Source organism: Betta splendens, chromosome 12 (genome assembly GCF_900634795.4).
Source record: "Betta splendens chromosome 12, fBetSpl5.4, whole genome shotgun sequence".
Lineage (NCBI taxonomy): Eukaryota > Metazoa > Chordata > Actinopteri > Anabantiformes > Osphronemidae > Betta > Betta splendens.
In genome coordinates this window covers 6,341,079-6,365,714 of record NC_040892.2, presented here as the reverse complement: position 1 = coordinate 6,365,714, position 24,636 = coordinate 6,341,079, and the positions used below count along the sequence as shown (strand labels likewise).

Here is a 24,636-nt window from a genome sequence, read left to right as displayed (position 1 = left end):
GATATCTCAGATATTTAATGGTTAACACGGGAGCTAGTCCTTAAACAAAATTAGTACATGCATAATGGAAAAAAGAGAAGGGTCATACTTGGTGAAGTAAGATCTTTTATTAGAAAGCAGATTTTTCTGTATTGCATTTAAAGAAATCGGGTACTCTTAGACTACATTACTGAAACCGATGGCAAATATCATGATGGGAATGAAAGGTAGATTTTTCTGTAACATCAAAATTGGCAACTTGCATTTCTGTAGTATATATATCATTGATGCTTGAGTCAGAAGGCGCATAAACATTTTAACATTTTTGAAACATAAAGCAGTATCAGCACTGAAATTGTCCCATCCCAGTTTGCCTGGTCCAAACCCTGTTGATAGTTAGGAACACTGCCATGATCAAAATGTAAGGAGATAAGGATAAGATCCTTTATTCTTTTATGGATTGTCCATCAAGGGGTTACCAATAAGCCTGGACCAATTTTGGCCAATTTGTACCAGAGCAGATGTGGTCCAAGTCAAAATGGGACAGCTCCGTTCACATTCTGGTAAGTAAGCTAGCACAGACCAAAAAAGCAGGAGAAAGACAATGCAAATAGCAATAGCAAATCATGTCAGATATTCCATAGTGCACTTTGGGTCTCATACCTAATCTGATTGTCAGCGCTCTGAACACATGGCTTTAAAAGTTTTGCTCTCATTAACCTAACCCTCGATCACTCTTGATGTTTTCCTCCATCGTTTCATTCTTCTAAGTGGTTCTAAAGTGCTGGCATTATGACGCATACATACACATATAAACCTATAGTGCATTTTAGTGTGAGTCTGCTGAAAGTTCAAATGCACAGCTGGATATTTAGTCTATGTATTTCACTCCTTATCACTACTTTGATGTCATTTTACAAGAGGTTAAACTTTACACAAACATTCAATAAAAGGCTGGGGTGTGTGATAAAAAATACAACCCATCTCATTGCAAATCTCCACAGTCTTTGTTTGCTAACAGTGACAACAGTTGTTCAGCATAAAATACATGGTGCATAAAGATCAGAGGTTTTTTCAGGTTAGAGTGACTGTCAGAATGGCATGCATTTTATTATACAAGTATTTTGTTGCATATAAATGTATTAATTTCAAGATAAACCATTCCATTGAACAAAAACTATGGTGTCCATTACAGTATTTTTACAGTAATGGGGGTGGACAGAACACTATGTTTTAAAAAGTAGTAACCATTCGCTTAAGAAAAGAACATTCATGAAAATAAGTTTTTGATCAGCGATCCCATTTTCTTTTCTCTTACTTTTTAGTAAACGTTACAGGTGAATGGAAGAAAAAGAAAACGTTTAAAAAAACTCCCCACAGAGTTTTCTGTGATGGAGAAACTATGTTCAATCAGATAAACACACATAATAATACATACATTTTACTGGACTTTGTCTTTCTTTCAGACACCTCAAATAGCGTTAATCCCCCAAAGGCTTGGCCATGACATTCTCTGAGAATTCCTCAGCTTTAAGTGCAACATCACTCATGTTCAAATTCACCCTGCACAAGGAAAAAAAATGAAAAAATAGACCCAAGCAGAAGATAAGCAAGAAAATATTTTCCTAAAATGGGCAGTAGGATTTGTTGGGCAGGGAACACGGGAAGTATCTTAAATTTAACCGTGAAAGTTAAATAGACAGGTTTGACTAATACAGACATAAAAAAGATATGTTAGATTTCAATAAACCATCACAACTGTTTCTGTGTCCAACACCTTCCAGTGTAGTACATGTCAACTTAATCCTTCCAATTTTAACATCTAAATTACAATTTAAGTAACTGTATTCTACCAGTTAATGGGCCCTTTGTTTAGTCACAGAAAGTTATGGTGCACATCACAACATTCACTCCCACACAGTCACAGTGTAAGGCACTGCTCCACAACCCTTCATCACTACAGTGGACTTTCTCAATGAACCACCCTATGCAGCTGTCCTGTGTAGATTAAGTTGTTCATTTAGGCAAAATTACTCCTGTTCAACACATTTTCTCCTCAAATGTATTGTGCATAAAAATCAAAAGTAAGATATTCAAACTCAATGCATTTTCTCAAACTTGCTGCACACTCCATTTTTAGCCAAACACTCTAAGTTGTAATGTAAGGTAATTACTGTAATTAAGTATTTTGGGAAGACAAATGGTTGACAAAATCATCAGTGCAATTCAGGAGTGTAGGTGATCCTCTCAAAAGTCCACTAATTACATTAGTGGCTGCAATATACAGCTGTAAATCTTTACTTTATTCTATATTTCAATTTTAGGAAACAAAGCTTAATAAATTAAAAGTTAAAGAAATCATCTGCTAACCTCGTGTATAAATCTACACAGAGACTCTCAGTTCTGGGAACATTGTTCTTTCAACATTCGAGACATACTTTACAGTACATAACTGGTGAGATAAATATATAACAAAAGAGCAGATTTGCAGATACTAGGGAAACGCTCCTTGGTGTTCACTGGGTTGGAAGACCTGCACACATCACTTTATAAAATCACTAGAGCTATAGGTTAGATCTCATCCAGCCTTACACTCAGGTTGATTTTTATTATGGCCCATTGTTTGGTAGAGAGTATACAATTCAGGAGAAGGGGGAGTCATAAAAACCATAGATTCAGTATTTCACCAGGTTCATCCAAGGCTTAGAGCCTTCACCAAAGCAGTGTTAGCGCTTACATTCATCCATCAACGCAGCCGTTCCATCACAGCCACCTCTCGAAGCAAAACTACGCTGTAAACGTCATTTTTATTACCTAGTGCAATTTTAACCCTGTGATTCTTGTGCAGGGCAATGTTAAAGCTCCGCTTAAGAACCCAAAACACGATATGCAGAACGCAGATGGAGATCAACCGGGTCCAGGTCTTGACATGCTACAGCACTAAAGCATACAGATCACATCAATCAATGCTTGATTATAAGTAGAAATACTGAGTGACTGATTTATATCTATGACTTTAAGGTCGTGGCTTAAAATCTTTTGAGTTAAGTCAAATCTTCTGATTGTAGGATTGAATGTGCTTTACTGCTGATCAGGACAACCCATGAAGCAGAACAAATTATAAAACAGTGCATCTTTCTAAAAGAAAAAAAAAAAGCTGTTGAGACTACGTCCCTAAGCGTGGCAACACGTTTTCAAGCGTGAAAACAGATATAAAAAAATTACTGAGTACAGGTTTAAGTCGCTGTTTGACATTTCCTCACTGACTCCTTTTAGCACAAAAGTCATTGTCAGAAAGACCTTTAGTTTTCTTCCAAACACACAATCCCCTAAATCAAATAAATAACCAGGGCGATGTGGAGGAAATGTGCAGTATTTAGTACAGTCACATTTTGCCAAACGTTTTCGCTTCCCCACCTATTAACCCCCTTTGAGTGCAAATGCAATAAGCCAGCAGAAATTGCTCTTATAAGATTCATTAAATAATTTACCCCGGCCCCTCCCTCCACTCAGGAAAATAACAGGATGGAAGCAGGACCATGTAGCCTCTGTGCCAATCACACCACCGCATCAAGGTGAAACACTTGCTTCTCTCTGGTATTTCTCTTCTACCGCTCAGTGTAGTGCACTTCTTACTACGCCACAGAGTCAGTGTCCTCTACTCATGGTGACAACACACGCCGTCATAAAAAAAAAAGGAAAAGGAAATAGGAAACACGAATCCAATCGATACTGTGTCAAACACAGACATTCCCAGGTCACAGCCAGGTCAGTTCTACTGTGAGTCAGACTGAGGTCAGATCCCGGTGGGAAATAGGAAAAACAAAGTTCCACTGCGTGTTAATGGCATATTTCGAGGCAACGGCAGCTGTTTTCTTATTTAGATGCAGGTTTGTGGCTTCGCTGTATCCACTGTTTGTACTCATGCATGCGAGCTCAGATTTTAGTGCGTGTTCTTGTTCACGTCTCTCTGTCGCGCCAACGCAGAATTATGCATTTCTTACGCATCGGTGTAGATATTAAAGGCTAAAATGTCATCAAGTGGGAAAGAGTGTGTATATCTGTACGTGTGGTGGTACTGAATGCCGGAGGGGGGGTGGGGGGTGGAGCAGACACAGGCATCGCATTGAAAATTCAATCCGAGGTTTTCACGGCTTAATAGGCATAAAAAACAGCTCCATGTGATAGATTCGGCGTTGGACTGGGGAGAAGTCGTTGGCTTTCACAGAAAAGCACGTTTTAACAGGCAAGAAAATTAATATAGCACCTGACCTTTAATACTATTCTTGATTTATGTCCGCACATATTTATCATGTGATGTGAAGTGTTTAAACACTACAAAAAAAAAGGATGTTTTATAAATGAGAGCCTGTGTTCCTTCCAACTGTTTTTCCAAGGTTACAGGAGCTATTTTCAGACGCAGCTTTCCAAGAAAATATAATCATTTTACTAACCATTACACCACACTTCATAAACTGCCGGGAAAGCAGCTACTGCCTTTGTATTACACTGGAATGATGAATCATTACAGTCATTTGTTCTGCTATCAGTCCTTTGTAATATTGCTGCGGGTGCGGAAATACCTAGTAAATACTGAACATATGAAGAATAGGGTGGAGCAGAAAGTATTGATTCCCTCAGCGTGCTGGTGCCATGCCTGTGCCTACCTCCACAGTGTTCTACTTCTACTATGAGCGTGTGTGCGTGTACAGAAGCACATGTGTGCACATGCATGTGTGACAAGTCCTTGTATAGTAAGATCCACAAGCACAGCATTTTATACTGGATAATTCTTGTTGAGGAAGCACAGAGAAGGAGGAGTTGTTGACGACATGTAGAGAGCAAGCAAAAAAAAAAAAGAGAAAGAAAAACAAGGAAAACATAAAAATGCGGCGTTTAACAGATTTTCACAATGTGTGAGGCAAGCCGCGTGGACATTCACTGTCCGTTCACCCGCAAACCCTGTCCGAAGCTTTGTATTTCCTGCTCAGGTGGCGTGTCAGCGCCACTACCCGCCTCGGCCCCTGGGATCAAAGCGGGGCCCCCCAGCGACCTGTCGACACCTTCCAGCCCGGCGTCGTCCTCGTCTTCCTCCTGTTCCTCCTGGGCCACGCCTTCGCCTTCGGCCTCCCCTCCGGCCGCCCCGGATCCGGGGCTGCCTTCTGCCAGCGGTGGGTGAGTCCTGAGGGGGTCTTTGCGATCTGGATACAGCCTCTGCTCTAGGGTTTTGAAGTCAGGCTCGAAGGGGAGGGGCACCCCCGGCTGCGAGGCGCCCAGAGCCAGGCCGAGGCCCACGGCGGCACCCATGCCCATACCTGCGCGGTACACCTCCATGCCGTCAGGCAGCATGGACTTGATCTTGGGCAACCATCGCTTGCGGACACGCCTCGCGTTTGTGCACATGTCAGCGGCAATGACATTCATTTCGCTCTCTTTGAAGTTAGGGTTGAAATTTTGACAGTAGACTGTAAAAGAGGAAACAGCTCATGTAGGCAGTTGAAGCTTTTGTGTAATTCTGAGAGGTATTTTTAGTGATACGTAGAATGAACCTACGTTTGACAGCGTTGAGGACCCTGCTGTCCAGGGGTTTCCTACTCGGGTCGCTCGTTGAAGAGCGGATGCCTGTCCCACAGCTATTGGCTAAAGTGTTTCTGCAAAGTCAACACCAGGGGGCAGAGTCACCAACGAGCACATACAGTAGAAAGACATGGGGAAGTCACACAACTAACCGCATTGCACAACATGGCCACAGATGGAGTGTGAAAGTTGGTTAGTGACAACTGCGGTAGTGTTAGAGTCATAAACAGAACACAAATCTTACAGTAGGACTTTAAAGACTGAGGCGAGCTCAAGTTGTTCATCTCCTTATACTCACCTATCAAAAAATGTGGCGAGCAGTCGGCGCAGCAACACTTTGTGTTTGATGCCAGCGCACAGGTGACAGTTCATCAGCTGGCCTCGAGTCATGAACACCTGTGTACCTGGGTAGCAGGGTTACAAGAACATTCGGTTTGCTCCCCTAATAATTACCAGCCCTTCTTCCAGCCTTTTGCTCTATTTGAATCTTACGTTCCGGGGGAATGTTTGACAGACTTGGACTAAGCTTCCACCAAGGTGACAACATGCATCATGTATCAAAGTTCTGCTTTCAATTCAATCAGTTTACGTTCCCATTTAAACCGACAGTGGGCAACTGGGTGAAGTACAATAGGAAGCATTCAGGCTCCATTCTTTGATCTGAAAAAACTATTTTTAAACTGATTTAAAGTTTTTCCATACTCTTTTGTTGGACTTATATTAGGTCAGTGTTGAGCGGTACCTGCTCCCTTTGAAAGTATCTCTTCGAACTGCCAAGAGCAATACGCAGCACTCAGACCCAAAAGTTCAGTTTTGCCTCATCATACCAAATATTTCTTTTGCCTCATACTCTGAGAGCCCTTTAAGGGCCATTTGGCAAACCCGCGGCAGGCTGTCATATGCTCTTTACTTCCGAGTGTCTGTGCAGTCGCTCCACCATAAAGGCCTGATTGATGAGTGCTGCAGAGATGGTTGTCCCTCTCTTCAATCTCTGCGAAACCACTCCGCAGTTTTGTTTTATCCCTTGCGGAGTGACACAACGACAGGAGCCGAGCTACGATGGCAATCAATCTGAATGACTCAATGCATATCGTCCAACCTGTGTACATGATGATCTGCCAAGCCCCGGGTTGAATTTTAAAAGACCTGAGTCAGGACAAAGTGTACAGTGATACAATGTGAGCAGGTACGAGCAGACGCGTGGCTTTGTACGTGCATGCCTACCAGCTACCAGTTCCAGCTTCTCCCCAGGGTCGCCCTCGGTGTAGAGCTTAGGGTGGCAGCGGTAGCCGATCTGGCTGATGAGGCTGGCGGGCAGCGCCACCAGGTCCCTGCGGATCAGCACACAGTTGCGGTTCTCCAAGGCCAGCGGCACCGCTGCCATCTCCACCTTGTCCTGAACTGATGCAACCAAGCGAGAGCGGAAGGGGTTAAAGAAAAGCATGCAGAAACCCAAACGGGTTTTGCATTACACAGCAGAACGAGAGCAGGTAAGCATTAATTTATCACTGTAAGAGCAAACTATCACCCCTACGCTCTGTGTCGCCACTTTAAAGAAAAGCTAGGTGTGTAATTAGTAACCTCCCACAGGTTTGTTGTGTTTCATGAATGTTTTAGAGTGCTGCAGATGTATCCCAGATAAGTCGTGATGCTGCATCAGCAACTTGAGTTTTGGACAGGGACAGATCCCAGGCTCGGTGTTAGGTTCTTGCTCACAAAATTTTTTCGCCTAGACTCAGAGGTGACTCGTCAGCGCGTGCACGCGCTCGTGCACGTACGCATATAAAGAAAGCAGGAGAAAGCGAAACCCTTAACTGGATTAATGCATTTGCATGTGCATACACACTGGTGGCCCATGCCATCTCTCTTACAAATACACGCACGGAGGCGAGTCCTGAAGGGTTCTCAGATATCCCACAATGTCACCCTGGGGTGCTCAGACTGATTGCAGATAGAGTGCATTTCATAAATATCTGAAACTGGAGAATTTGACAAACCTGGGTGATGCCTTTGCAGGATTCAACAAATAATGAAATGCATGTTGGAGTTTGCGGCCACCCATTAGTGTGGGGCTTGTGTGTGAGGAAGCGAATGCGAACGCAAGTGAATCTATCTGTGACTAGCGTGGTTGTTGGCAAATGCGCATTAGTATGAAAGTGCGATGACAAAAAGCAGCAGCGCTAGTCAGCTGTAGCTGTGATAAGGAGTGTGTCGTTGGTCACGATGCACAATCCAATCATAACTCCATAAAGCCGAGAGAACCCACACACATACTGGAAGCGTCCTTTTTTTGCACGATGCACAGGATACATGATTTATGAAAGATTAAATAATGTACCCGGGATGAAATGAACGTGCTGAATGTTTTCAGGAGCGGCCCTGTTCCCAAAGCCCTGCATTTACGCCTGTATGTTCCTGCAAGTCATGCCAAGTTTAACTTTTGGATCGGCCCGATATCAAATGAGTATTCTCAACCGAAGCCAAGGGCAGCGGAGAGCGAACGGCACTTAGTCAGGTCTTACATGACTAGAAAGACAATGTGGATGTAGGGTGTGTTGGCGTTTGTATTTGAAACCACATCCATTTACTGTAATATAGACATAAAAAAAGTTAACTAGCAACTAAGAGCAAGTTTAAATCAAGAAGCAGTACAGTGGCATTTGAACACTACTTCAGTGATACTCACTCCCATAGGGGTTAGTGGAACGTCCATAGAGGTGACTGTAGGTATCCTCAGGGATCCCATCATATGGCTCTTCTTCGAACTCCTCATCCTCGTTCTGGTAGGATGTGGGACTGTCAGTGGTGGGCAGGCTGGACGCTCCAGGGCTGGACCTTTCCACCCCTGCCCCTCCCCCCGTCCCACCTCCACTGGCCCCTGGAAGGTGGTAGGGAGGCAACCCAGGGATCGGGGTCCCTCCGGCCGTTGTGTAGAACAGCGAACTGGACCTGGCCAGGCGACTCCCCAACTCCGAAGACGAAATCTTGCTTTGCGTGGAGGGTACGGCTGGGGCTGTCGGGTCGCCGCCTTCTACTTTGATCTTACGCTGAGATGGACACCAGCCGGGAGTTCCCAAAAGGGCAGCCACTGCTAGGCTGTTGCCGTTATTACAAGGACTCTGCGGTTCGGATCCTGTCTCCTCCAGGGACCCTGCTGTTTGAGAGTCACAGTGAGGCGAGTTTGCCTTGAACATGAGGTCCATGCCTTTTTCAACTATGTGCTGAATTTGGAGGTAGCCAGCGGTGTACATGACCACTAGTTGTTCGCTAGCCGCCATCGTTAGCTTCCCTGTGTAGCAGAAAGTGAGGATCTGCTCAAAGCAAGCAGGTGTGACTGAGGAGGGCAACTCAAACTGAGTCTTGGTGGAGCTGCTGAAGAGGTCACGGAAGTAGAGGCTGCTGGCAGCCAAGACAGCCCGGTGGGCTTTGAATGCCTGACCTGGATGAGAAGGCGGAGAAGGAAGGTAAAAACGCTATGGAAAATTAGAATAAAATTGATATTTGATAATAACCAACCTTTAACCAATATGGAAACATCGCAGTAGTGTCCCAGCAGGCGTTGCTCGTTGAGGGAGCCCAAAACTGTGGCTCCAAAGTTCGGGATCTCCACATGGAGCAGCTGGGACATGTTGGCTGCAGACGGAAAGGACGACGGCGCTTCAGAGATTCACTGCAGACTTCACCAGTGAGAGAGACATCTGTAAAAAAAGAAAGGAGAGGGAGATATGGGCACGTTGAAAAGGAGAAACGCGGCGATGAAGGAGCGATGAGGAAATGCGCGAAAAAACGAAAAGACGTGCCACAGGGAGGCAGGGAGGCGAGAAGAGAAATTTGGGAGGAATCTTAAAGGAAGCAAAGAGCAAGAATGAAAATAGAGTTGCGATAGAGTGAGAAAATGAACACAGTTGAGGGAGAAGTGAGAGGTGTGTGAAAGACAAATAGATATGCAGAGATAGTGGGTGAGAGAGTAAAGGAGGAGTCATGGAAGAGGAATACAATGCCATCCACTCTGTACGTAAGAACGTTATGAAAGACCTTAAGGCTATGTTGTTTTACATGTTGACTTGATTTCAAGGAACCTTGGATTCGTTCCACGAACCTCACGTCAGGCATCAACAACAACCCTTCCCTTTGTTGACCTGCCACTCATCCTCGTCAAGAACTTTTCAGGCCGAATACCACCACTCCTTCACGTCACACGTTCCCATTTCTCTCTCCGTCCCCTCTTTAAACTTTTGAGCAGCCCACAATGCGATATTACCTCTGAAAGCTCCCTTCAGTCCGTCTCAGTAAGTCTCCAGGCATACTTGCACCTTCTTTCCCTCCCTGAACCTTGTGTCATTGTTTTTTTTTTTTTTTCTTCTCGTCTTCTTCCCACCAACCCACACACACGCACGCACACATACATATACACACACTAGTTTCATTATTGAGCAATGCTGCAGAACAGTTTCCAGGAATACAAACTGAAAAAAAATGTCACCGCCTCTCTCTCATACACACACTCGCTCGCTCCCACTTCATGCACTCCATACAGAAAGACGTGCACTCTGGCTCACTTATATAAACGTGTGCGCGAACCAGCACGCACGCACACACACACACACACACACACACACACACACACACACACACACACACACACACACACACACACACACACACACACACACACACACACACACACACACGCGGTGCAGACTGCACAGGGTCCTCCTGCACTCACCTGGAGAGGCAGGCAGGACATGACTTTCCACTACAAACCGTCTCTCACACATGCACGAATGTACAAAGAGTGCTCCCTGTCGCCCCAGACAGTTCTGACCTGTGTGAGCCAGTCCTCTGCTTAGGAGACACCATGGAGCCGTGACACACAAAAGCACAGCAGCAGCAGCGGCAGCAGCAGCAGCAGCAGCAGCAGCAGCAGCAGCCGGGACCAGGACAGGAGAGGAGTAGTTAGAGGTGGAGAGATGAACTCCGTCTGCTTGACTCGCTTTTTAACTTAAAAGTGTCATTCCTACTGTCTGACTGACTTTTCTCTGTCTGTCTCGCCTGCTACTATCTTCTATCTCTTATATCCTCCAAAGCCCCATTCTCTCTGCTCGCTGTCTGTCCTAGCGCTGTCTCAAAGCCTCCCTCTGCCTCCCTGTCATTATCTCTCTCTGTTTCTCTCCCCTCTCTCTCTCTCTCTCTCTACTCTCCAAGGGTTGAATTCAACAAGTGCCGCTGTGGAGGGAGAGAGAGAGAGAGAGAGAGAGATAGAGCGGCGAGCGAGAGAAGCGAGAGCACAGTGAATCAATGATGAAAGGAGTGGGAGGCTTGGTGTGTGTGTGTGTGTGTGTGTGTGTGTGTGTGTGTGTGTGTGTGTGTGTGTGTGTGTGTGTGTGTGTGTGTGTGTGTGTGTGTGTGCGTGCGTGCGCGTGTGTCTGATCAATGCAGTATCTATACGTCGCAGGGAGTGGGAGGGAGAGAAAAACACAGGCTACAGTTACAGACAGAGACAGAGACTGGGCAGAGCTAGAGAGAGGCAGAGGAGGGAGGGAGCGAGCGAGCGAGGGGAGAGTTGAGACAGAGAGAAAGTCATTTGAGGACAGTACGAGTAGGGAAAGACAATTAGGTTGAAGCAACTTCTGCCGCTCGCCTGTGGACGCAGACGCTGGCAGTATATGGCCTCGCCAAAGCGGGGCCATATACGAATGACGAAGACAAAGGAGAAATGAAAAACGCGCGCTGAGGTCACAGCCACCAATTAATTAGACACGGAATAGTGAAACTTCAGAAATCCCTGTTTGACGCAAGTCTGGGGAGAATTTGTCACATCTCGGCACAGAAAAAGCAAAGCATTACCAACCTGGACGCTTTCATTTACACGAGTCAGTAATCCCATAATCCTTTCAATTGTGGAACAATAAAAAAAAAAAAGGTTAATCTAAAACGCAGCCTGTCAGTTCAAGGTATTCCCCATTTTCCTCCAGTCTTTGGAAGACAATAGTTAAAAAAAGGAGCTTTTACTTTTTAGCAAGTGCTGTGTGTTTTCTCTGAATCATACAAGGACCTCTCTGCCAAACACCTACACACAAGTAGGGAGAAGTACTGTCTACATGCAGCACTATTTTGTATTTCTACATGAATTGATAAATTAAATGATTAATTTACGCCTCTGCACTGGTGGCTCAGCTTATTCAGGTGACATTTATGCGGCTTCTTTTTTTTTTTTTTTTTTTTGACCAGCACGTGGAAGGCCTCCCTAAATGTTACATGATGTGGACGAGGGAGGAGGCAGGAGCCAGATGTCGCAGCTTGTGACGAGAAAAGGAAAGATAACAGCAGAATAGGAGGGGGGAACTGGCAGGAGAACGCGTGTGGGACCACGGGAACGTCCAGAATATGTGCGCGTACACAGAACCGTGGTACGTTACAGTAGACACCTAGGAACACAATGTAGGAAGCTGTGGTGGCTGAGCTGCATTCTGGCTGATGGGACAGTCAGGACATGTAAATCTCTTCATCTCACACTAAACAATCTGCTAATGCAAAAGGGAAAAAACAAAAACAGCTGCAGTATATTTGAGCATGTGCCCAAAAGGCATCCAGACACAACGGCCTCCACCCCCCAACAAAAATGTCAAGTGCAGAAAGTTGTGCTAAACCGAGCAAACTTTTACTCTACAGCAGAAATATGAAAGGGAGGGGATCACAAAGCGCTGAATACAGTGAGTCAGACCTTGGTTTGGAGAGCTGTGCCTGAGCGGCGTGATGTCTGTGCAGCGTGCACGCACACACACACACACACACACACACACACACACACACCTGCATATGTGTGCATGTATATTCCTTTGTGGGTTGGATTCTACACGCCAACACACACACAGGTGATCTCCTCGTGCACACTCTGCAGCTCCCGGCCTGTGTCTTCATGCATCTGCCCCGCCGTACGTCCATCAGCCCATCAGCCCATCACTTATGGTGACTATTGTGTCCTTACATCGCCTCTTCCCTCCCTCCTCCCCCCGCTCTCCATTTTCTCTATCCTTCCCGCTCTGCATACCACATACTCACTGTCTCCCCGCCAATTAATGCACACAGGGCTGCATTGCAGTGAGGTTGGCGCGTGCCACGGCAGCAAGCACAGTACAGAGTCTACAGACATGCATGTACGTGCCAGCCGGGCAGAGCGAGAGCGCGAGGGGAGGGGCGGAGTGAGCGATAAGATGCAGAGGGAGAGGGGAGGGCGGCGGGGGGGGGGGGAGAGAGAGAGAGACGGAGCAAAGGAGAGTGAACGGAGAATATGTTGAGTCAGGGAGACAGCCACACTGCACATGCTCACAGGCACACAGCTGCACGTATGAAGGACTACAAACAAAGACGCAGACGTGTGCACGGGCAGGAGAAGCGCACACTCACGCACAGTCGCACATACATCACACGCGAAGACAACCCCACCCCCCGCCTGCGTTACGTAAACTCCTGCACGCTGCTGATAAAAAATATATTGTAAAAAAAAACAGGACCATAAAACAAAATAAAGGCATGAACCCACTCAACCCACTCCGAGGCGTTTGCTACCGTATGTCAGATCCCACACGTGTGTGTGTGTGTGTGTGTGCGTGCGTGTGCGTGACTTGAGCTATAAGATTCCGGCGCAGCCCTGACGACCGCTGTGCGTTAACATCCATTCTCATCAGGCATTCATACCTACGCACAGCGTTATTAACGGTAGGAGCGTGTCCAGGCTTATTTGAATAACATGAAGAAATGAGACTGTGAGCCAGATGGCACACACACACATACACACAAACGTACACACTGGTTTTAATGAGCCGTTATCCTGTAGCTGCCCACCAAGTGACAACCGGGTGACGTTCAACCATAAAAACACTAACATCATAAACATCAAATTCATGTCTCTGCCTTTTAGTACTTGTGTAAAACAATCCAACTAAGTTAAATGATGGGACTAAAGTCTCACAATGCAGATTAAAAACTTATCTTAGGTAAAAATATGAATATTAATAACATTAGGTAGGACTTTATGTGAATACAGCAAGCCTTGAAAACAAAGAGAAAAAATTCTGAATAGAGCTAGACAGGAACAGATGCTCCCCCTCTCGCGTATGTTGCTTCTATACAATCTCAATATGAACAGTTCCCTCGTTATAAATATTCAGATCCTGCAGTTGTTCTCATGTCTAAAGTGTACCAGACAACAGATTCTATCCACGTTGAGACGGCAACGCTCCCTGGCAACAGTTCTACCAATCGGGACTGAGCGGGTGTCTGCCTGAGTCTGTCTGAGTATCATTATGGGATGTCGTGAGAGAGAGAGAGAGAGAGAGAGCGTGAGTGAGTGAGAGAGAGGGAGAGAGAGGCTGCTTATCACTGCTTATAATGCAACATCATTCTCTGTGTATAGACCCTGCTGGGTAAAGTTGTCTGCGCACAGTCAGAATCAAAATAATCTTTTTTTTTTCTTTTTTTTTAAATCCTAATGATTCACACAGTTATGTAACAAACAGACAACTATGAAATGATTTGTGGTGGGCTGGATATTGTCTGGTATCTTTCCACTTGTATTCACTCACTGTGATTCAATCACGTAACTCTGTGGTCTGATTATGAGGCATTAATAAAAGGTCTGGATTTCAGGTTTAACTAACACCACAGTGGGGTCTCTTATGAGCAGATAACTAGTCTCTAAGACGTCAAAATAATAGAAAGCCAGTGGCCTGAATGAGTCCTTTGTGGCAGCACATGATTTATTTGTCTTGACTAACAAGCATTTAGACTTTCAGGCTCTGCACATACATTTATATAAAGCATGAACGTGGACTCTGCATTCAAATTATTTTAAAGCGCACACAAAAAGTGATAGTTCTCTATTAGTGAGTGCATACATTCAAAACGCGTTAATTAGACGCCAACCTCTTTTTGTACGACGCGTAGGAGGATGTCGCACCTCCGAAGTGAGTGTCTACTGACATCGCACCTTAACAGTGCTGGTCTACCGCTCGCTTCTCAACTCGTAAACAGTCTAAACACCTGGTTTGGTTACGCCGAGGCACGAAAACAACTCGGTTATATGTAGGTTAGGGTTAACGCCACCCGTGGGAAAGTTTTGAGGGCTTCCGTCTTTGCCTCTTCAACCAACACACGCGTCGACCACTGACAGGAGACTCCTGGTGATGTGCGTGAGAGAAGCAGCAGCGGGAGCTTCCTCGGAGGAAGAGCGTGGACGTGATCCTCCTGAGGCAAAGACATTGCTAATGGACTCCAAGTGGCTGTGGGTGGTAAACAAACAAACCGTAGCGGCGGCTCTAAAAAAATTCCAACTATGTGACAGAGAAAAAGGGGAAGAAAGCGTCCGTGACACAAAGAGGTCAGTGGGAAAGTGTTAAAGGCCTCATTCAGGGATCATTCCGCGTTGGAGCAACACGCGAGGGTGGCGACATGTTGTCAACGAGCGCTGACACAAGACCAGAAATTCCCGGGTCATAAAGGAAGCAGCGAAGGCCACACAGGAAGGGGAGAGGAGAAGAGAGAGCGCCGCGGAACCAGCAGCGAATCAGGACGCAGCAAAAATGGAATGGGCGCGCGTGAAAACGTGTGAGCGCCGCGGCCGCCTCTGCGTGCGCGCGCGCGCACACGGGCGCAGTACCCTGCACTATGACTGCCACATGATCCGCTTTCAGGTCCGTTCAGAGCCGATATGTCCTCCACACGCAGCGTCCGTGTGACTGCTGCGTGTCCACATTCTAACAGATAACTCTACATTTTCCCATGAGGCCCAGGGGCCGCGATTTTACGCCGGCGAGCGGCGATCATCTGCCAGAAGCTCCGATGAGCTCGGCCTGAATATTTCCCAGCTCAACGGCGTGACCTGCTTCATTTCAATTTAAATGTGATTCACCCCCCTCCCCTCTTAATCTTATTGTTATTTGTCTGTGAGCGAGTCTGGGGCTTCTTTGCCCTTGGCGTCGCAGCAGGGCCGTCGCACCCCTGCCTCACGGCTCTGGCTTTGACAAGGACATGTGTGTGTGTGTGTGTGTGTGTGTGGGGGGGGGGGGGGGGGGGGGGGGGGGGGGGGGGGGGGGGGGGGGTTCACAGGAGGAGCTAATTGGCTGCACAGTAGCCGATGACCACCCCGATCGCTCATTCGGGGCCCGAACAGGTGCGCCGCTGCTGCGCTAGCACTCCCGGCCGCAAGACACGCGATACGCTCGAGGGCGCCCGAAGCCGCAGCGTTTGTGCAGTTGCCTGCACTTCTGCGTTCGCCGCCGCGCGACCCTAAAACTTCGCATATCCTCTGCAGCCTGACCTTCGCCTGGGCGCAACAGGGGCGATGAGACGGCCTGCTGAGTGTCACTGGCTGTCACACAAGACCTGCAATTAGGTTACGTTACACAGGAGGCCTGTGTGTGTGTGTGTGTGTGTGTGTGTGTGTGTGTGTGTGTGTGTGTGTGTGTGTGTGTGTGTGTGGGGTGACACACCATATGCATTTGCTCTAAACCTAATTCGATTTCAGGGGCGCACGAGGCAGCGGAGGAAACATGGAGGAAACAGGATGAATCAGCATGACACCAAAGCTTTTTAGTGGTGATCCTTCACACACACTAAGCGAGTGTTTAGCTTCTCTTTTAATAATAGAAAAATGTCCTTATTGTTTTATTCCCTTCATTAATCAATAATTTAGAAGCTTCGTGTGGATAAAAAAAGCTATTGTTTTCTCCGCCGTGTCTTTTCCCAATAAGCCCTGTCAGATCATTTTTCTTATAATATTTGGAGTCTTGAATTGTTTACATCCCTGTTTGCTGGCCAGTAGTCTTCCTCTTCACTGCCTTCTTTGGCAGAGCGAGGTGTGAAACCAGCGGCGGGAGTGTGGATCACATCACCCACATGAATGTACTGTATGCTCAGCCCGGTGCGCGCGAACAAACCATCGCACGGCTTAGTCAAAAATTTCCACAGGGTGCTTTTACTGGTGCTAAATAAGAAACCATTGGCATTTATATTTGTCACAACAACTGGTTTCTTACGCTCCTTGACTCCACCTCGACTCTGGCGGTCGTAGGCAGGTGATGAAGTGATGCTACAGGGGCCTTTTCTCCTCATTTGGTTGTCGTGCATTTAAGGTTATATTAGGGCTCGTGTCGTGCTGTTAACGTCACTGAAAATGCCATGTTTAAGTTGATGCTGACTGCATTCGCTGTTTTAGGCCTCCCCACTGTCGGGGAGTTCCCAGACATTTAAACCTCAAACAGTGGGAGTTTGAAACCGTTCACAACAACAAGTGCATTTGTTTGAAATGCGGTTTCAAACACTCGCTGCCTGTTCGACGTTATAAAAAGCACAACAGCAAATGAAGCCTACAGTGTGTAGAAGTGGCTGCTCGAAAGCATGTCCCGGGTTGTGCTCATTTATTTACACCCTACATCTAAACAGCTGCAGCTACTGTTAATTCAACGGGGCCGAGAGGCGAGAGAAGACACAAAATCACGCGTGGGTCACACCTTTGAGCTATGAACACGTCGAATACCTCCGGGGTGCAGATGCACTTTCTTTTCCGATCAGGGGACGATTCTTTACAACAAAGTGAATGCTGGAAGTTTCCAGTGCAGATGACACCAAGAGTGGAAAGGCTGAGTGACAGGAAGAAGGCGAGAAAGACGTAGAGAGAGAGAGAGAGGCGAGAGAGAGAGAGAGAGAGAGAGAGAGAGAGAATAAACATGCCATTTTGATCGCCCCGTCGTTTCGGAGCTAAGTGTTCTACTGTGACACATGCATATCATCAGAGCGGCCCAACATGGCCGCCAGAGGAGCCCGGTTCGCTGCAGAAATGAGGACACATCTTTCAGCATCAGTGCCCCGACTGTCGCACGGCGATACAAAGGCACGCGGAGTGGGCCGGGCCCGAGAGCTGAACGGGAAACGGGAGAACCGGATCCTGATCGGAGGAGCATTTCGCTCGAGTGCAAAGCGAAGCGGGCCCGTGTATTTTAAGGGCTCACCCACATGCAGGCGCCTTCCCGTGCCCTAAGAATCCTCCAGTCAGCACCAGCCTAAGCGAGCATGCATGTGCTCAAATAGCATGTCACCTTGGATAACCTCATCCCACTGGTAAAACACTGGAGCGGGCCCGGGCCGACCCGGGCCACCGGGGCTTGTTTACCTCCGTCTCAAGCCAGTGCCGAGTAAACAACATGGAAATAGACAGCACTCTCGCACAGCGGGGGGTGGGATGGACGGAGCGGGTCCACAGGTGCCTCTGCACGGGCCGGTCACACGAACCGGTGGCTCTGGCCCACTCGTAGTGTGCCTGCCTCTATCCATGGAGCTGCCTGGGATGGGGAGCGGTGGGGGTGGAAGCTGGACAGTGGGAGTGGGAGTTCCACACACACACACACACACACACACACACACACACACACACACACACACACACACACACACACACACACACACACACACACACACACACGTACAGTACAAAAGCTGCACTTGCATCACAGGCTACTGGGTTTCCAGGAATTAATCAGCCGCAATCTTTGCTTACATGAACTGAAAATCTCGCTGCTGCCTGATGCTATGCAGAGATATAACACAAACCTACAGCGACCGCACTTTTTACTTTTCGCGCATGAACATGTATTATTATGAGGAGAAACCAGTGGCAATTTGTTTGTGTGCATTCGTGCTGGTAGTCACAATACAAACATTGCCACCACGCTCAGGCAGTATGTAGTGTAAACACGCGGCTACCGCCAGCAGCTAATTCGCTTCCCGTGCTTCTGGACCTGAAGCAGCTCGTTTGACATTGTCGGGAAGTAACACAAGTCCACCCACGAACACCTCTGTGGCGTTCTGCAACAAGCCAAACTACGATATGTATTGAAAAGTACTCCGCATCCCACGGCGTCCATGTTGTTTTGCATTATTACCGCCGGGAATGGTCCCGTTTCCGCCTCGCAAACAGCAGCTAAATGGCAGGCTTTCACCTACAGCTGCAGCGGGACCGTTGGCCGGGCGGGCGGCGCCGGGGATTCCTGTCTTTTTCCACTGGCCCGCTGCGGCATTCTGCCGGGCGGCTAGAACATGAGGACCACATACAGGGCAGGTCATCTGCACAGAGGAGAGGTCAGGCCTATTTGCGTTTCTACCGTATTACCTTATACAGTAATTAGCGAGCTTTGTTTACTGGCAGGAGCCTTGAGAGTGAGACACAGGGAGAGAGAGAGGGAGAAAGAGAGCTTGGAAGTTTGCGACTGTTTAATTATGTACAGCGCAGAGCAAAAAGAGCATGGAAAATTGAGGTGGGCTGCAAGGATAAATGCCATCCTCAGGGCTCTCCCTCTCTCTGGGTCTACTTCTGTGTGTGTGTGTGTGTGTGTGTGTGTGTGTGTATCTGCATGATTCTGTGAAGTTTATGTGTGTGTGTGCGTCATCCGTTGAATTATAGGTTTGACTTTCACAGTAAGTCTAATGTCCCCCGCACTGAAACACTAAGGACCCAGTGAAATGCTAAACCAGAGATATTTAGGTGAACTCAAGGTGAGCAGACATGTATGAACAACCTGGGAATCTTTCCTCTGCTCCGAAAAGGTACATAACGTTTATGCATCGCGCTGCCCTGACGTCGCGAATGCCGGCGAATTAAGCGAAACGCCTTTGACTGTGAAGTAGCATTAAGTGCAAAATCGAATTTTCCATCGTTCGCTTGAGAACGCGATCTCGTGACTGCATCAGAAAACACATCCTTGTCATACTTCTCAGTACTCCGCTACAGCTACGTGCCTCTATTCATGCTGAAAATACTTGGAACAATCAAATGTGCACATGCTCCGTTTTCCTTTTTTTTTTCCCTACCCAAGCACAAATGCACAGACATTCGCACACGCACGCACACACACACACGCACAAACACACTCTCGCACGACACAGGCACGACATTCATGCCATGTGATCTTCCTAGGCATTATGCCAACGGCCAAACATGTCACTTACCAGAAATCTCTGAGACAGAGCGAGGGAGCGAGACGGAGAGAGAGAGAGAGAGAGAGAGAGAGAGAGAGAGAGAGAGAGAGAGAGAGAGAGAGAGAGGACGAGAGGAGAGGGGGGGAGATGAGGAGAGAGAGAGAGAGAGAGAGAGAGAGAGAGAGAGAGAGAGAGAGAGAGAGAGAGATTCTGCACGTTTGTCAGTTTGTGAGGGAGAGTGTAAGTACAGTACATGCACGGGGAACATGAAATGTAGCTGCTACTGTTATCTGCAATGTGCCGTGGTGTGGGGGCAGTCGATTCTGAGAAAGAAAGAAAAAAAAAAACAAGACATGTGATCTCAGAGATCTAATGTGGAATTGTTCTAAGGAACATGCCATGTTTACTGTTCATTGTCTTAATTCTTGGAAGGCTTCCTGAAAAGCACGTAGCGAGCCAAGGCAGAACCCAATGAGCTGCATTCTAGCTTCCTCATGGCCTCTGCTGATCCTCTCTTTCTCCCCTCCACTTTCACTCTCTACTACAGACGGGCACGTATGTGTGGTTGTACATTAGCACCAGAGCATGATAAATGCAGATAAAGCAGAGAAACACTGGCGTCACGGCCTCAGAACGTCTGATCCCGAGTTACTTTATCGCGTGTGTGTATCTGCGATTCCTGTTGAACACGGAATCAATTCTAAAGGTGCAAATATAAACAGCACACACACACGCACACACACACGCACACGCACACACACACATCCCCATGTGCTCTGTTTTCCTCGAGTGAGGCTCAAAGTGGGCGGGGACCGATTGGCTGCCAGTGAATTCCAAGAAAGAGAACCCGCCACATTACATATGAAATGAGCAGCGGATTCGAAGAACCGGCCAAACCCGGTCCTTTGGCAATCACATGTGGCACCTGAAACATGCGTGGGGGGGGGGCTCAGCAGCAATCCACGCGTGTCAGTGCCGCTACATCAGCTTTGGCTCTCGCTCCACCAAATCAAGGGGCCTTTTCTGTCGAACCTGACGCCCAGGTTCACGTACAGCGCACGAACGCCTCATTCCGTCCTCGAACCCCCGTCTGCCATTCGTCTGCGTTTCACCGCACGAGAACTTTTACACCCCTATAAACACACGCAGGTGGAGTCAAGGTAACCGAGCGCTATCGGGTGGAGCCCATCAAAGTAGTCCTGGCTTTTATAGACATTTACACCCGCAAACCTACAACCGGCCGATAAGTTTAACAGCTCCACTGTTCTGCGAAAAGCCTCGTGAGAAAATACCTGCGCTATCGTGTGCAGCTCATTTGTTAATGTAGATAAAATCCGAATTAGCGTCCGATAAACATATGGAGGGTTCCTCAGGGCGCGATGGGTTTATCTCCCAGATCGCTCTGGCTTCACTATAAAGACACGTCTTCGCCTTCCATTAAAATGGAGCGACGTGCCCGGACAGAAACCCGCCGCCGCAGTTGTGTGATCCATCGGCCGTTTGACTGCTACGTAGGAAATGAGCGACGCGGGAGAATGCGATGTTCGACCGGGGCCGCGCACGGCGCGCCATCAGCCGTGACTCATCGCCGCCTCACGGACGGAAACGCATACACGCGTGCACACCGTCCCCGCGCATGTACGAAGAGGCCGAGCCGAAGCGGATTCCGAATGCAGCCGAGGCCGAGTCCTTTAAACACCCGCCGGCGAAGAGACAACAGTGGAAATCACCCCGAGGTGCTGCTACCCCCCCCCCCCCCTCCCCCAGCGATGCCACCTCGGATCTCGACCAAAGCTCGTGACCCGCGTTCGCTTCTCGTTCAGACAACACCTCCTGTTCACATTCAAGAAGCCGGAAGCCCACAGGCTCGGAGTTTTTTCCCGTTTGCACCCCCCCCCCTCCACCTCGTCCGTATCCACATCAGCCCCATTTCACAGTTCTGACTGTGCTGCCGCTGCAGACGCGCGCGCGGCCCCCCCGGGCCCCCTTGTGGAATGCCGTATAGCGCGAGGCCTATGGAGGAAGGGCATCCTGGGACACGGCGCGAGCGCGCGCACGCACGCACGCACGCGCCGACACACGCAGGCAAATACAGCTGCCGGGAGCCGTCACGGCCCCTTGGCCGGCGTCCAACGCGAGGACGCGGGGCCTTCGTTTAGAGGGAGGCCGATAAAAAAGCCCCGCTTTTTCCACGTATGTTGTGTTAAACATGAAGACTGTAAACCTGCGACATCCTGAACTCACTTCCCCGAACTGGGGGTGGCTTAAAAACTACCCTGATAAAATCCGCTCCACTGTTGCCTGGAGAGCACATACAACACACACTCACACAGTAGAAGAAGAAAAATACATCTCAGTATCTCTCATAATATTGTTACAGAGAAGCACAAACAGATGGGCGCTACAGCGCTCCAACACGCAAAGTGGGATTCAAAACCGTAAAAAGGGACACACTGACAATCTGTGAACTTCACACTACTTACTGTACAACACTACACAACGTACATGACCCACATTGCTCTTGGAACTGTAACCCAACCTGTCGGGCAACCAGAACATGCTATAAGTTACCACATCACAAGCCATGGCCTCCAACTCACAATGAATTGGCACAAATGTGTTGTTTGGTTGTTGTTGTTGTCGTGTTGTTTTTTCCAGTCATCTCAAGAACAAACGGGCGGCTCGTCAGCGGGCGAGACACTAAGACCGAGAGCGGGCTGACAGAAAGGCAGAGAGAGCGCCCGCACGAGTGACGCAAAGTGACAGGAAATGAGGAGAATTACCACTCCACGCGTGTGCACACGGGGGGGAGGGGCTTCGTGCGTGGACCGACGGCTCCTGCAGGGTTCAGGTGAGGTAAACACGGCCACAACTCACACATCCGATCAAACACCGAGCAACAGTACAGAGAGGAGAACAGTTTCCAAGTTTTAAAGCAATTAAAAAAACCTCATCCTTCAAAGTAAAGGTCTAAGATATACTCGTGTACCCATAATACAAGTACTACACTAATAATGATACTGGCAGTAGCTTGTACTGTAGCAACCGTGCAACATATAGCAATACAATGGATGCGTTATGGGTGGAGATTTTCTCTTTTGACTTCATCGTGACGCAAGAGCCGATAACATCGTGCCACTCGCACGGCAGAAACAAATGACAACTGTATTTATTGCGGCCCCGGGTTTTAAGAGCCGCTAATGTCGAGCTGCAGTTTCGAGGGGGTGCGAAAAAAAGACACTACCAAACATCATCAGCCCGGTTCAATTCCTCGCGTGTCAACGCGTCGGGATGGTCCGACGACCCTCCGCGTGAAATCCTCACAATTCACTTCGCGAAAGTTCAGGAGTTGATCTTGAGCTTGTTTTTTTCCCCGTTTTCATCGGGCTGTGCTGTCAGCAGACAGGTCCGGCCGTGCAGCTGCCTATTGTGGCCGCAAAGGGGGAGAACGCGAGGGAATAATGCACGGCGAAACCTATGCGTCACACAAATCCGGCGCCGTAAACACCAAGAGGCGGTAGATTGCTCATATTTACCCGAAACGTCGCTACTCCATGAACTGCGGCACTCCGCTGGCGCAGATGTGGCGGCGTTCTCTTCGGATCACCTATAAAGTTTGCGGGGTGTTTTTTTTTCTTTTTTTTTTTCTTTTTTTCAAAAAGGCAGGCCCCGGTTTCCCCTCCGTCCGCTGGCGCACTCTCGCTCTCACTCCCGTCCTATCTGCGCCGCTCGTCCCCCCATCTCCCGTTCCCACTCGCGCGCTCTCTCTCTCTGCCCGCCGCCGTCCCCGTTGCAGGAAGTGAACGCGGCTCACATGAGCGGCGTGCGGACCGCCGCGGGCGCCCTGACATCACGCACCGTTCGGCGCAGAGAGTTTTCCCGGACGGCGTCGCTGGGACCTGTCGGGCTGCGGGAGGCGCGTGCTGCCGCGAGTCGAGCGAGTCGACGAGCGGGCCCCGTCACATCACACCGTGCGCCTTGACGGACGCATGAACCCGGTGCACTCTGCGGGCTTAAAGGTGCAGACTGCTGTACTGCACTGTAGGTGTAACCAGCGATCCGCGCCCAGGCGTTTATTTGGAACGGCAGCACACGGTGCGGGGGGGGGGGGGGGGGGTAGTGGTTCGGTGCCGGGGATATTCGGTGCCGCAGCCGAAGTAGGACACAGGACGCCTCGTTGTGCTCCCCAAAGATAATTTACATGTGTGGTCGCCTCACGTGTCCGCGTGTGATGACAGCTCAGGCTGCGCGATGCGCATGTGTGCCGCTCTGCTAAATTATAAGCGCCAACTGCTGGCGGTGTGACCTCAAGTCAACTTTCCTTTTACTGCAGGCATGCGATACGACGACGGCGGCGGCGCAGCACGCGAAATCACTGCAGGATTTGGAAACGGGCGGTATTAGGTTTGGCTCTTTGCGTCCACGCAGACGACGGGGTGCTGCAGTACCTCATGCATTTCTCATGTACTGCGTGTATGTGGGAATTAAATCTCCACTATTGTCCTTGTGACATGTCATTTGCATTTCATTTTTAAATATTTTTATTTTTTATGACAACTTCAGTTTTCTGTTTGACATGAAATATAAATTTAAATAGCAATGAGGCCTCATCCAGATCATCTGTAATTGTAAATACTGGTAATTATGTCATAATCCCACATCCCAGTTTGAGCCATGTGGGGCCTATTTCATTTATTAGTGTATTTCACCATGCATTATTATTTAGCATTAGAGAAGAGATAGAAGATTGCTTATGTATTGGGGAAGACTGAAATGTGGAATCATATGTTAAGTCACCATTTTACTGTATGTTATAACTCATGTGTTGTGTCATGGGTTCCATGTATGTTCAGAGTCATATAGCCAGAGGGCATAAGCAGAGTATATAATCATGTGTGTGGAGAGTTAGTCAGTCGGTGACTTGAAACGACAGAGAGGGGGTCCCGGCTCCAGACATCTGTATTTGAATTATTTAAGTATGTTTTGACTTGTATTTAATACATTAATTTTAACCGACAAGGTGCCTGTTCTCAACAAAGAACTTGAGGGGGGACTTGAGGTTTCAACAGTCACAATCCCACATCCCAGTTTGATCTACTGCTTTTTGTT

At 48.1% G+C, this 24,636-nt stretch overlaps 1 protein-coding gene and 1 long non-coding RNA gene across 4 annotated transcripts; one reads left to right on the top strand and one right to left on the bottom strand.

Moving 5' to 3' along the window:
* Positions 1-88: 88 nt before the first annotated feature.
* LOC114867355 (nucleus accumbens-associated protein 2) lies at positions 89-23,498 on the bottom strand. 3 transcript variants are annotated; one of them, XM_029169974.3, is made up of 7 exons: positions 23,064-23,498; positions 9,073-9,254; positions 8,243-8,995; positions 6,781-6,957; positions 5,855-5,960; positions 5,533-5,630; positions 89-5,444 (listed from the first exon to the last, which is right to left on the bottom strand). In XM_029169974.3, exons 2-7 carry the CDS (start codon positions 9,182-9,184, stop codon positions 4,918-4,920), a joined length of 1,773 nt encoding a protein of 590 aa, XP_029025807.1. In that variant the 5' UTR covers positions 9,185-9,254; positions 23,064-23,498; the 3' UTR covers positions 89-4,917. The 3 variants fall into 3 exon arrangements, with proteins under 3 accessions (XP_029025807.1, XP_029025808.1, XP_055369122.1); XM_029169975.3 differs by lacking the exon at positions 23,064-23,498 and adding an exon at positions 10,382-10,827; XM_055513147.1 differs by lacking the exon at positions 23,064-23,498 and adding an exon at positions 9,818-10,302.
* On the top strand, positions 23,411-24,636 carry LOC114867357 (uncharacterized). Its single transcript, XR_003787848.3, has 2 exons — positions 23,411-23,546; positions 23,861-24,636. It is a non-coding gene; the product is annotated as an uncharacterized LOC114867357 (long non-coding RNA).

Bases quoted from the DNA above. Each gene is read 5' to 3' on its own strand.
- LOC114867355 (XM_029169974.3), bottom strand. From the start codon at position 9,184: ATGTCCCAGCTGCTCCATGTGGAGATCCCGAACTTTGGAGCCACAGTT. The intron at 6,958-8,242 runs GTGAGTATCACT...TGGTTGCATCAG, and splicing joins TTCCACTAACCCCTATGGGA to TTCAGGACAAGGTGGAGATG. The intron at 5,445-5,532 runs GTAGGTTCATTC...CCTCTTTTACAG, and splicing joins GGTCCTCAACGCTGTCAAAC to TCTACTGTCAAAATTTCAAC.